The following is a 13,615-nucleotide window of genomic DNA, read 5'->3' on the forward strand; positions in this document are numbered from 1 at the left end:
TCTCTCTGAACATCTCACATGCTGTTGTTTCTTTATATCTGCGCACAGGAAGAGGTGCAGCTTCTCTGGAACAATATCTGATCGTATTTATCTGATGTTTTCTTCCTGTGTACCTGACATAAACTGCTCATAACCAATTGGCCCTTGAGGGATTAATAAAGTTGTTGATTGATTGATCGTATATATATCTGATGGTATTCCTGAGGGTCCCATCATGCCTCTCTGTCCCTCCCCACTCACACAGAGGCCTAAAGTCATGCTATTTTTTGATTGAACTGAGTCATTAGCAGGAGTCTTACAAACACGTATTTAAATTACGTTTTGAGATAAACCAACATCTGCTTTTTTATTTTAAGCAAAAGGGAAACGTGTTCATAAACCTGACCTTTCTGTAAAAGCCCCTTAAAGCTACAACACACTGATCATATAGTTAACAGTTGAAGAGCTAAACTAATGAAATGAATAACTGTTTAAAACTAGGGAGGAGAAGAAGGGGGAGAAGAAAAAGGGAGAAAGAGAGGAGACGATTCCCGGGCTCCCCATTTCCCTTCTGTAGCATTTAAAAGTATTTATATACAGTAGTATTTTATTAAAGACAACAAAGTATGCGTTTGTTGACTAATAATACTTGTTTTATGCAGTTCACTTTGAATACATTTCTATATAATATATTTCTAATAGATATATTCAAGTTGATTCCATCCATTGGTATCAGGGGTAGTTCTGAAGTCACCCATATGGAGCTGTATTTCATGGTCTGTGTGCTGTGGATACATCATTACAATAGAACCATTTCATATGAACTAACAAGGTATTGGTGTTATAAAGTATTATCAACAAACAAAGAGAAAACCTTTAGAAACTCTGAACATAGCACTGAATTATTGGAAAGCAACTACTTGAAAGAACCAAACCTTTATTTTAAATGAGTCCAACGTAATAAACTTAAACTTAATCTGTGGAAGACGTTTCTCTGGAAGTGTGTCTTGGTAGGGTATTCAGCTTCACTCAGTATTTGCATTAGGCGCGTTCACACCGGAGTACTTTTCCCATTTAGTTCCGATAGTGCCTGGAATTTTGTGTTCACACCAAAAAGAGAATTTAATTGAGAGAACTTTTCCCCCCTTTTTAGTCCCTGCTAGAGAAGCCAGTCCCCAACTCCGAGGACTTCCGGCCGGGGACTTCGGGTGGCAGTATACGCCGTGAAGTTGTTTGCGGCCTGCCAGTAAACCCAAAGCAGAAGAAGAAGAAGTGACGTCAGTGGCTTCATTTGCGTAATCTTCCCTCAGGGAATTTATGAACGCGATCTGTATTTAGTTCCATGGGGGTACTAAGTGCCGGGCACTAATACGGCAAAGTACTTGTTGTGAAAGCGGCTATTGTCAGCCGTACTTAAACAAAATAAAAATGTTCATGTAAGATTCTGTTACTGTTTATTTCTGACCTCTAACGTTTTCAGAAATGTATTTTAGTGCACTATTTAGCTGTAATTTGAGTTCGTTTTTATAACAGACGGACGCCATTTTGTGCCTAACTTAAGCATAATCTTCCCAAACTCGGATCAAATTGTAAAAATATGCAGTGCTGATCAAACATGAATAACAGTTAGTTATATAGTTAGTTAGATAGATAGATAGATAGTTATATAGGCTTCAACATTTCATTATAAATCTAAACTAACTGACATGCCAACAATAAACATCAATGGCTCCTACAATATGCACAGGGCTTTTATTGTGAAAGGGCGGAGAGGATCTAGTCTGTTTGCCGTCTTGATTATATATTATTATTAATATAGACTCAATGTGTGGTTGCCTTTATTAGAGTGAAGTCTCAGGGAAATGGACCTTGTTTTGGACAAACCCCCCCCCCCCCCCGGTGTGTGAAGGCCTCTACAGAGAGCCTCTGTCACATGATCAGGGTTTTCTGACGGCCAGGTCTTCAGTTTGCTCAGTGGTTCAGTTCTATAGAAGGAGAAAGAGTGGGACTCCTTCCATTAATCATATCACTCCGGTTCTCCAACAACTCCATTGGCTCCCCGTTAAATTCCGCATAGATTTTTAAATGTTGCTCCTCACCTTCAAGGCCCTTCACACTCTTGCACCTCCATATCTCTCTGAACTCCTTCACACCTACACTCCCTCTCGTGCCCTCCGATCCTTCTCTGCCTTCCTACTCACTGTACCTTCTGGGGTCAAGAGCCTTCAGCCACTCTGCCCCCCGTCTCTGGAACTCTCTCCCACAAGACATCCGCAATATGGACTCACTCTCAACCTTCACATCCAGCCTGAAAACACACCTTTTTAAACTGGCGTATTCAATATCTTATGTTTCTAAAATGATTGTTGTTTTTAAGTCTTTGTTTTTAAGTCTTGTATTACTGTTTGACCTTCTTTGTTGCTTGTTTTTAATTATGCTCTGTAATGTGTCCTTGAGAGCTTTGAAAGGCGCCCATAAATAAAATGCATTATTATTATTATTATTATTATTATTATTATTAAAGAGTTAGAGGACATTCTGAGTCTCTCTGTCCCTGCCTGTGTTGAACGGGTCCATTAAAGATTATATTAAAGTTAATACTGTATTTAACTTCTCTGACCGGCTTTTCTGAGGAACTGATGATGAAGATGTTGGTTTCCTGTTTCCATAACACCAGCTGTCAGAGTCCGATCAGATTAAACTTTAACACGCAGAAGAGCTGGACTCAAAATATATCACAGTCTTTAAACTAAGGGTTCATATGAGCTCATGTTGAAGATCACTCCGTACATTTAGATTCTGAAATGTGCCATCATGAAACATCAGTTATTTAACTTCTAGTAGTTTAAGTATGGGCTGTACGGCCTCTACTAACAACACACACACACACACACACACACACACACACACACACACACACACACACACACACACACACACACACACACACACACACACACACACACACACACACACACACACACACACACACACACACACACACACACACACACACACACACACACACACACACACGTAAATAGTGTTTCTAATGAACGTGTTACAGAGTCTCTGATGTTCAGGCCGATATGAGGCTGCAGATGTTGTGCAATACGCTGCTTGCTCTTATCACTGGTTGTGTCATGTGTCTTTAGTACAAATACGTTTTTTTTCAAACATTTCAAAGATATATATAATTAATAAATAAATGAAATATTAGTTTTGTTTCAGAACCAGAATCCCTTTGTTAGTCCCACAGAGGGGACATTCACATTGTTCCAGCAGGAAAGAGCCACAGCTTCATGTGACCTAAAGCTTGGTGATAATGAAAGAGCCTTCTGGAAGGAGGCAGTATGGACATGTTCTCAGTTCACAGTAGCTCACACCAGTGTTTCCCCTACCATTGTCTTGGCCGGACGCTGCGCCCTGCCAACGGAGCCCCGCGCCCTGCCTGAAATTCAAGGTGTTTTTTTTTTTTTTTATTTAGAAAAAAAAAAAAAAAAAAAGCACCAAATTGCAACTGAAGTAATCTATCTACGGTCACTTTTCACATTGAACATGTGCTCTTTTATTAAATAAACTAAACGCCTATGTTATTTATCCAATGTATGTGCATGTTTCAGTGTCCACTGCTTTGCGTATTCACATTCTCCCTCCGCTGTTTCTGAAGGGCGGGGCTCCGCTCCGCTCCCCCCCCCACACACACGGGAACGCAACAACGAACGTAGCGTGCGCATTCTAAAAATAGCTCACAGATGGTGAGCAGGTACCGCGGTTTTGAACTACAGTATTGAATTTGACAGAAAACAACAATGAAACGCCAGCAGAAGAATAGTATAATGAGTTGGGTGAAAAAAAAGACAGGAGATGTGAGTTGGTTTATTCAGTAAATTAGCTCAGGATAATTGGATGTTCTGTCTACACCTGTTGATGTGAGGCTAATGCAGGATTTGCTAGCTTGGTTCTGCCGGATATGTAGGCAACACAAACAGGGGGTTGTGAGAGGGAGCCAGACCCGGGTCTTTATAGAGTCACCCTGCCAGTCCTACAGAAAGGACAAACTTGATGTTCATATGGCATCTGAGCATCACAAAATAGCCTGTCAGCACCAGTCGGGTTTGACATCAGGTACAAATAGAGAGGCGAAGTCCCTCCCCTTCCGGGAGCCTCCATGGGACCCCGGAAGCGGAAAATTATACATTGAAGTCAATGGAGAGAGAAAAGTTATCTTTTGATCCCGTTTGAATTGTGCCACGAATGACACATATGATGTTTGTCAATCTTAAACAATCATTTCCATGCAAAAAAAGTCACAGTTTGTCGTAAAAATGCTGAAATATAAGACTATGAATAATACGCAACTAGAAAGACTACAAATCCCAAATGCATTCTGGGTCGCGTAAGTGATGTCATAGGCGATAATGCTCCAAGACTGGTTGTGACTCGCAAAGCAAAGAGGAAGAAGAAGACTGATTTATTCCCTCCAATAAATATAAGAGATTGCTCCAATAAATTCACTTTTACAAGATGCCTGTGTGCTTTGTACGAGGTTGTAATCACAAAAGAGATCATACCACTTGCTCGTTCTATCGCTTCCCGTCTGATGAAAGGACCAGGAGTCGTTGGACCAAACATATCAGGTAATATACATGTTTTGCATGGAACATAGTCAAGTTAGCTACCTAGCTAGTAGCGAGCATGTTAGTTAGCATTATATTACATTACTTAGCCTTGTCATTTGTATTAGCCTTAACATGAAGTAAACCAAAATGTTAAACAGTAAGAGTAGTCATGATGGTAAGTATTTTGTGAAACATTTGAAGAGTAGCCTATCGCCCCCTCCACCAGGTGCTAAGGGGGCGGGAGGTAGGCTAACGCCACATTAGTATCAGCGATCTTTTCTACTTAATGCTATCTGCACAAATGGTTAACATTGACCATTAAAAGATCAGGAAGTTCAGGGAGAGTCGAAGGAAGGAAGGCAGGCAGCTTTGCATGACATTCTTCTGGACGTGTTTCATTGTGATGATAGTGAGAGTGAGTCAATCTGTTTGTTGGAAAGACAGTAGTTGAGTGATTACTGAGAGAAAATTATTAAAAGAGATAATTATTCAGTGTTGTTACTTTAAAGTGTTGTTACTGACCTTTTTCTCTTTTATTTTCTTTACCTCACCTGTAACTGCTGAGACCCTGAGGAACATGCACACTGGTCTGACCTGCTCTGGTAACCTGATTTCCACTGTACGTAATAGTATTTGGTTATGGTATATTATTTATATACATCAAAGGCACAATGCACCCCTCAGAGACACACATGTATTGAGTGTGATATTTTGCATTGGTCATGTGAAATCATCTTTACACACTAGAAAACTGTAGGAGCGGCAACTTGTTTTGAAATTGAATTTTTAATATCCGATAATAAAGTTGATCTGTTTTCTTTATTCTTCTCTCTTCCCAGCTCCATCCATCACCATTCTCTGTTCCTGCCAGGTCCTGCTTGCTAATCAATGCTCATATCTTTTTTACACAATTACAAATAAAGTCAATGTATTGTATGACATTAAGTTGTGCTTCATTCTGAGTCAATAATAAATTCATTCTGCCTTCAGCTGCAAAATTATTGTGGACTGCACCGACATCCATGTAGCAGCCCCCCCCCCCCAGTAAGATGAACCAAGCAAAGCTGACATACTCAACATACAGCTGTGCTCTTAAGTTTACATGAAGAATTTGTGAAATATTGGTAATAACAGGTTTAAATGATTATTAGTAATTAATTATATAATTTTCTCATCGTAGATGAGCAGATGAGAAAAGCAGAATATGCAGCTGCCATTTTCCACATGGAAAAGAGAAAGGGCCAAGTGTATTTGAGTGGACAAAAGAGAAATCCCAAATACGAAAAATAAAATTATACAATTTAGATATGTATACAAATATAAATATATATCCTATATACACCATCATGTATAATGATGGTGTATGATGTAGAAGGAAGTGTGGTAGATAACAATTAAATATAGAGTTACATACAGATCCATGTTACAGCAAAAGATGGAATAACTAAGAAGCACACAGTATAATAATAATTACACGCAACAATTAAATAACTGCTCAGCATCTCCACCACAATCCCAATCTGCTGTGTCCGGTTTTCCTCCCCTCTGCATAACACCCCATCACACATACGAAACACAACGCAGAGTCCGAGGGTGTTAAGAGTATGTTTATTTCAATGTCCTCCTCTCTACTGGCCAACACAGGGAGCATATGCTGGGTGTAGAATTGTTCCAGGAGGAGGAGATTTCCATGCCATGCAGGGTCTTTGGGGATGGGGATGATGATCCCCTCCTTCGTGGTCCACAGTAGCAGAGACTCCGGTCTGTGATTTGCAGCTGTTATATAATATACAATACATTTTTTTGAAAAACATTTGATCAAAAAATAAGGATTTGGTCAGGATCTAGAGTCAGTGTGTAGTTTATTAATTAATCAATGCTCTCTACATTAGGAAAACACATACCAGTGTACCAGAGGGAGTCACACACAGCTGTGCCTAGATAACCAAACAAATTGACAACAGGGATGCAAACTCATCAGGTATGAAAAAGGTGACAAGGATCCGAGCCCCCTGACCCCACAGAATATCGGCTTTAAAATGAGGAATAACAGAGGATTTTAGCAGTCAGAACAACTAAAGCAGCAGTGTTAATATTAACAGAAACGCCATAGAGTCACATCTAATAGAAATATATAAAAAGCATTTATTTTAATTGTGTAGCAGTCAGTTTATAATTTTGGCAGCACTGTTGAGCATTTTGAAAATGTATTTTCAGGCCTCTGTGCAAGGCTTAGTCTTTCTATCTTTATAGCCACTGGTGTAAAGTAACTAAGTTCATAAACTCAACAAGTACTATACTTGGGCACAATTTTGAGATACTTGTACTTTACTTAAGTATTTCAATGTTTTGCTACTTTGTACTTCTACTCCACTACAGTTCAGAGGTAAATGGTGTACTTTTACTCCACTACATGTATGTAATACCTTTAGTTACTTTACAGATGTGGATGAATGATGTGAAATATAATCAAGTGTTAAATCAGACTTTAGTTCCACCTGGAGTAAATCCAAAAGCTACCCTGCAGTATACAAAGTCATTCAAACTAGCTGCACCTTTACCAGCTTTGAGAACACTTTCATGATCAATCATTATAAAACATATTATTCTGAAATGGACCAATCTGCAAAATGACTACTTTTACTGTCGCTACTTTCAATATATTTTGATAATAATACTTTTCTACTTTTACTTGAGGAACATTTGGAATGCAGGACTTTTACTGTAACAGAGTATTCCTACACTCTGGTACTTCTACTTTTACTCAAGTACAAGAACTGAGTACTTCTAATTTTAATCAATTACAAGATATATACTTATACCACCTCTGTTTATAGCCTATGAAAAAAACGATTAGAAAACGAAGGCTAAAGCTAACGTTAGCAGATAGTGACAATGTATGCTAGTTAGCTAGCTCAACGATAATATTGCGACGGGAAAAAAAAACTTTTCAGTGCACATCACGCTCTGCCGCTCCGACAGGGAGCTCTATTGTGAACACCTGAACGGCACGTTCTAACAGCTGTTCACCAGCGGTCCAGTCTGTGCCACAGGGACTCCGGACGCACAGTTAATATTAACGAACGCACCGTAGGTAATGTAGCTGCTGAAGCTAGACCATCATCGCCGAGCAGCAGAGGCTTATTATACATCATGAGCAGAGCCGACAGGCAGGAAGACTCGAGCACACAGCTCGCGCTTCATTATAATATATATAAAAAAAGCTCGCGGCCGCACATTAATCCGGGTCCCAGACCCCCTCCCATACCCAAAAAATATTTTTATTGCAGATCTACAGGAATCACAAAAACGACCTATTTTGGATTCAAAACGGAGAATTTCGCCGAAAGGTGACAAGTTTGCATCCCTGGACAAGATAACCAAAATCCTTGAATCTACACACAGCAAATAAACTCAAATGACACAACGAGATGTAAAAAGGAGATCACACATATAGTCGATATAGAACTGGCCGCTTCAATCTGAAGAGCAACTAAAACAAAACACGGGAGTGTATCTTGTTCTTGTGAACACTAATGTTATCCACAGCATACACAGACACCACAAAGTTCTTAAGGAGAAAACTAGTTTCTAAAACAAAACACGTTAGTGTACCTTGTTAGCTAGCTGACATTAACCTTAAACATTGCACTCATATTACTCACTGAAACCTTGTAAAGCCGGTCCCGCATGCTGGCTCTTACAGAACCGCTCCCTTTCGTGTATGTACAGCTCTCAACATGCCCAGACTTGTAGTGATTTTCACCTCGTTTTATACTTTTTCGCCTCATTCTGAAAGAAACAGGTGAAATTTACTAACGTGACAGCCATCTTTGTGATGGTGACGCGTATTGTGCGAGACCAGAGACCTGTAGTTCACTGAGCGGTTTCACACAAAAAAAATTGTAACTTCACAGTTTTACGACACATTTTTATTTTTTTGACTTGCAAAATGTTCTTTTAATTTGACAAACATCATATGTGTCATTCGTGGCACAATTCAAACGGGATCGAAAGATGACTTTTCTCTCTCCATTGACGTCAATGTATAATTTTCCGCTTCCGGGGTCCCATGGGTCGGAAGTAGATGGGCGGGACTTCGCCTCTCTATTATACATCATGAGCAGAGCCGACAGGCAGGAAGACTCGAGCACACAGCTCGCGCTTCATTATAATATATTAAAAAAGCTCGCGGTCGCACATTAATCCGGGTCCCAGACCCCCTCCCATACCCCAAAATATTTGTATTGCAGATCTACATGAATCACACAAACGACCTATTTTGGATTCAAAACGGAGAATTTCGCCGAAAGGTAATAAGTTTGCATACCTGGACAAGATAACCAAAATCCTTGAATCTACACACAGCAAATAAACTCAAATGACACAACGAGATGTAAAAAGGAGATCACACATAATAGTCGATATAAACCTGGCCGCTTCAATCTGAAGAGCAACTAAAACAAAACACGGGAGTGTATCTTGTTCTTGTGAACACTAATGTTATCCACCGCATACACAGACACCACGAAGTTCTTAAGGAGAAAACTAGTTGCTAAAACAAAACACGTTAGTGTACCTTGTTAGCTAGCTGACATTAACCTTAAACATTGCACTCATATTACTCACTGAAACCTTGTAAAGCCGGTCCCGCATGCTGGCTCTTACAGAACCGCTCCCTTTCGTGTATGTACAGCTCTCAACATGCCCAGACTTGTAGTGATTTTCACCTCGTTTTATACTTTTTCGCCTCATTCTGAAAGAAACAGGTGAAATGTACTAACGTGACAGCCATCTTTGTGATGGTGACGCGTTTTGTGCGAGACCAGAGACCTGTAGTTCACTGAGCGGTTTCACACAAAAAAAATTGTAACTTCACAGTTTTAGGACACATTTGTATTTTTTTGACTTGCAAAATGTTCTTTTAATTTGACAAACATCATATGTGTCATTCGTGGCACAATTCAAACGGGATCGAAAGATGACTTTTCTCTCTCCATTGACGTCAATGTATAATTTTCCGCTTCCGGGGTCCCATGGGTCGGAAGTAGATGGGCGGGACTTCGCCTCTCTATTATATATATATATGCTATTTAGATTATAATTGTCTCAATAACAGACAGACAGAATTGTGCTCCTTGATAATGATGATACATTTCATTTCAGGCAACACCGTCCTTGCGTCATTTGAGCCAACAGTTATCCTGGAGCACGAGGCTGTGGTGGGGGCATTCAAGTGCTTATATTGGCTCATCAAGCATGAAATAGCCCACCACACAAACTATCCAGCCTTGCTGGAACTGGCTAATCTTTTGGGCTGCACCTATTTCGACAAGCTTCATGTATGCTTATTTTTTATTAAGTTAAAAATATGTTTTGTATTTTTTTGTTAGTTTTAACAGATCGTTATATTGACAATTATTTGTATATGTTTTTATGGCATAATAGTACATTAGTTTAATAATTAATATGCATTTAAATGTCCAGCATCTTTAAATGTAACATTTTCCAACTATTTTTCAGATTGGCCAAAAAACCAACTACAGATCTCATCGAATAATCGATGAGATGCTAGAAATTCTTGCAACAGTGGTTGAGCAGCCCATATTAAGGGCCATTGCTCAGTCAAAAGCGATTGGACTGGAAATAGATGAGACCACAGATGTTTCTGTGTGCAGACAAATGGACATCCATGTCAGGTAAGCGTAATCAAAGTGTAACATTTCATCGACTAATAACATTTCAATACATAGTTTGAGGGGATAATTTAAATGTATATATGAAATGTTGTCATATGGACATAGATACTTGGACCAAGAGGGGAAGCTCTGGAGCCAATTCCTGGATCTGATCTGCCTGACTGACGGTAAAGCAGATTCTATAGTGTTGGCTTTAAAAAACATTATTCAGATGAAGGGCATCCCTGTACATCTAATCTTTGGACTAGGAACTGACGGCGCTGCAGTTATGACAGGTAGGTCAAACAGGTTTTTTGTATTCAATTAAACTGGATTTTGAATATTTCTTTCTTGTTAAATTCATTAACAAATGTATTCAATAGGAAAACACAATGGGGTTGCAAAACAGCTGTCCAACGAATGGCCATGGCTCCTCAGTGTCCATTGTGCTGCACATAGGCTGGCTTTAGCCTGTAAGGACGCATCAGAAGATGTGCCTTACATGGCAACATTCAGAGACCATTTAGAACAGCTCCACCTGTACTTCAGGAATAGTGCAAACCGCTCTGCTTCTCTGAAGGCAGCTGCAGAGGTTCTCGGTGTGTGTGAGCTGAAAGTGAAGGTAAATATTTTAAACCTCAAATAAATTGAGATATTAATATTTATACTAGCAACTGTTTTATCTGTCATTATTAGCAAGTAAAGGACACACGGTGGCTCTCTCAACATGAGGCTGTAAAAAACCTCAGTAAGAATATCTCTGCTGTACTGGGAGCCTTGGCAGAGGAAGTGGAGATCCGTAAATGTCCTACTGCTAAGGGACTCTACTCATTCCTTGCCACCTATCGCTTCATTGCCGCCCTTCACCTGCAAGCCGATGTGCTTCCGCACCTGGCACGTCTCTCTAAGCTTTTTCAAAGGGAGGACGTCATGTTCCTGGCAATCAAAGAGCAGGTGTTTTTACTAACCCAAATCATCTGCTATATTTTAAATTCATTTTGATTTTGCAAAACATAGGTTACCCCAATTTATCTTTTCATCTGAGTCAATTTGGTTAATTTCCTAGGTCCCTGTCACACTGGCATTGATAAAGGGCATAAAAGATTCTGGGGGTCATCAACCGGGTTCACACTTGGCCAGACTACATCAAAGTCTTGATGACCCTTTGGGACTGGGTGCATTCAGCATCTCTGCCGAACAGGAGAGAGGAAGAAGAGGCCAGGATAATACAGGGGGCAGACAGCAGTATTGGCAAAGATTTCAATCACAGGTATGATTATGTAGCTTTTGGCTGACATCATTGATGTAACTTAAATTTAGACTGAAGAGTTTACTGACATTTTTCCCCCACTGTTTGATGAGGTGATGGATCCGTATTTGGATGGCCTGATTGCCCATCTTGAGAGGCGGTTCAGTGAGGTTGGAGTCTTGGCTGCTTTTGGAATACTGGGTCCATAATCAACTACACTCCCCAATGACATTACACACACACACCTGAGGACACTGGTGGGGAAGTTTTTTTCCGATGTCGATTTCGACACAGTCCTTGAGGAATGGGCTTCTTTCAAGGAACAAGTCGTCTCTGGTCCTCTGAATGTAACTTTAAAATGTAACATTCTCACATGACATTATCATGAGCAATGCAGTGTGTTAATCAAATGAACCTTTTCAGAACAAGACACAGCTGGACATATTGTCAGACCTGTCCTCAAAATATGAGGAGTTTGGGGTCCTGTACCCAACCATTAGTCAGCTGGCTGCCATTGCCCTCACTGTCCCTGTCAGCAGTGTAAATTGCGAAAGGGACTTCTCCACCCTGAATAGGGTAAGAAATACCTCTCACAATGGCATTTGGCGTTTTAAGTTATCAGTATTTTTTATCACTTTTAAAGCTTAACATTGAATTTATTTGCAGGTCAAGACAAACATCCGCAACAGGCTGCAGGGGGACCATCTTGCAGCCTGCATGCGGATCTCAATAAATGGGCCAGAGGTGTCGGACTTCCCATACCAGGAGGCACTGGAAACCTTCTTCAGAAAACCCAGGAAGATCCACTGTAGCAAAAATAAGTGCTCACTGTGTGGATAAACACAGTGTGCCAGGATGTTGCAAAGAGTTTGTACTGATGTTGTGTTAATAAAAATAATACGATATTACGACGGCTTCATGTGCGTAAATTACATTAATAGATGTTTCCCCAAAAAAATGTGGGTGCCCCCCCATTGGGGCCAGCACCCTGCCAAGGCAGTAAACCTAGGGGAAACACTGCACACTGTTGGTGCACATAGAGCAGGGGTGTCCAAACTACGGCCCGAGGACCAAATGAGGCCCGTGGTCCATTTCTAATCGCAGTGAATTCTAAAAGTATAATTGAATATGGCCCACACATGAAACTTGTGCTTGTCTTACAGTATATTGTACTTCTTAAATATATCTAGCAGTGCCGTGAAGCCCAACGCTGCAAACTGTAGGCGATGGATACAGATGGGAGCAATTCCCGTAGACCAGGGGTCTCCAACACGTCGATCGCAAGCTAATGGTGCTGTGGGGGAAACTACTGAAGCAATTGGAAACAGGACTCAGAGAGACACGAGGAGAGCTGGAGCTTTGATGTCAAACACTGACGGTTTATTTGAAGCTTCGGCCGGAGAATTCACAAGACATGTCACGGGCCATGGTCTGACCACACGGTAGAGATGCAAAATCAATTCTGAAGACCCCTCCTGTAGCTCCAGGTTTGAACTAGTTCAGAGTGTAATAATCAACATTCTTCAATAGATAGACCAAACAGCTGACGACACTGAATCACATTAGTTGTTGCTTATGGTTCGGGGTCATCTACACCCCGAGAAGGATGTGTTCCAGGTGTCCCACAACAACAACTACCTCTGACCGAGAGCTGCCCGTTCACAAACTGGTAACATCAACAACTTGCTAGGGCAGCCCCTCCTTAAGGGAGATGGCGGCTGCTCAAGGGTTAGGACATCTGTGTCAGAGGGTGAAAGAGGGCATGCAGGGGAGATTATCGCGTTCTTGTTTGATTTGCAGGCAGAAAAGCAATGTGGAGCGGCAGCTCACCGCTTCATAAGGAGTTTGACCTTTCCTTCTGGCAGAATCTACAACACATCAGCCCCATTGAGCACAGCCTAGTCGTACCAGCCTATACAGCACATGAGGGGCAGAGTCTTACTGTGTGTGTTAAAACTTGCATATATATTTATTACACTTGACGCACACACATGCATGGTGTAATCTCCACTGGGGACAGGGGGGACATGTCCCCCCCACTTTTCAAAATCCCGTTTGTGTCCCTCCACATTACAAATATGTTTATT

General features: G+C 40.7%; 1 protein-coding gene and 1 long non-coding RNA gene across 3 annotated transcripts; both read left to right on the plus strand.

Annotated features, from left to right (window-relative positions):
• Nucleotides 1-4,119: 4,119 nt before the first annotated feature.
• LOC307036015 lies at nucleotides 4,120-5,542 on the plus strand. Its single transcript, XR_013807257.1, has 2 exons — nucleotides 4,120-5,220; nucleotides 5,441-5,542. It is a non-coding gene; the product is annotated as an uncharacterized lncRNA (long non-coding RNA).
• A 4,146-nt stretch (nucleotides 5,543-9,688) lies between these two features.
• Nucleotides 9,689-12,436, plus strand: LOC307034640 (zinc finger protein 862-like). 2 transcript variants are annotated; one of them, XM_079673466.1, is made up of 9 exons: nucleotides 9,689-9,943; nucleotides 10,125-10,300; nucleotides 10,406-10,575; nucleotides 10,663-10,901; nucleotides 10,976-11,233; nucleotides 11,346-11,549; nucleotides 11,642-11,875; nucleotides 11,952-12,104; nucleotides 12,195-12,436. In XM_079673466.1, the coding sequence occupies exons 1-7, from the start codon at nucleotides 9,746-9,748 to the stop codon at nucleotides 11,735-11,737; spliced, it is 1,341 nt and encodes a 446-aa protein (XP_079529592.1). In that variant the 5' UTR covers nucleotides 9,689-9,745; the 3' UTR covers nucleotides 11,738-11,875; nucleotides 11,952-12,104; nucleotides 12,195-12,436. The 2 variants fall into 2 exon arrangements, with proteins under 2 accessions (XP_079529592.1, XP_079529591.1); XM_079673465.1 differs by having other exon boundaries at nucleotides 11,642-12,104.
• The last annotated feature ends 1,179 nt before the right edge of the window (nucleotides 12,437-13,615 follow it).

The sequence above is a fragment of the Notothenia rossii genome (assembly GCF_949606895.1).
Source record: "Notothenia rossii genome assembly, chromosome: 4".
Taxonomy (NCBI): Eukaryota; Metazoa; Chordata; class Actinopteri; order Perciformes; family Nototheniidae; genus Notothenia; species Notothenia rossii.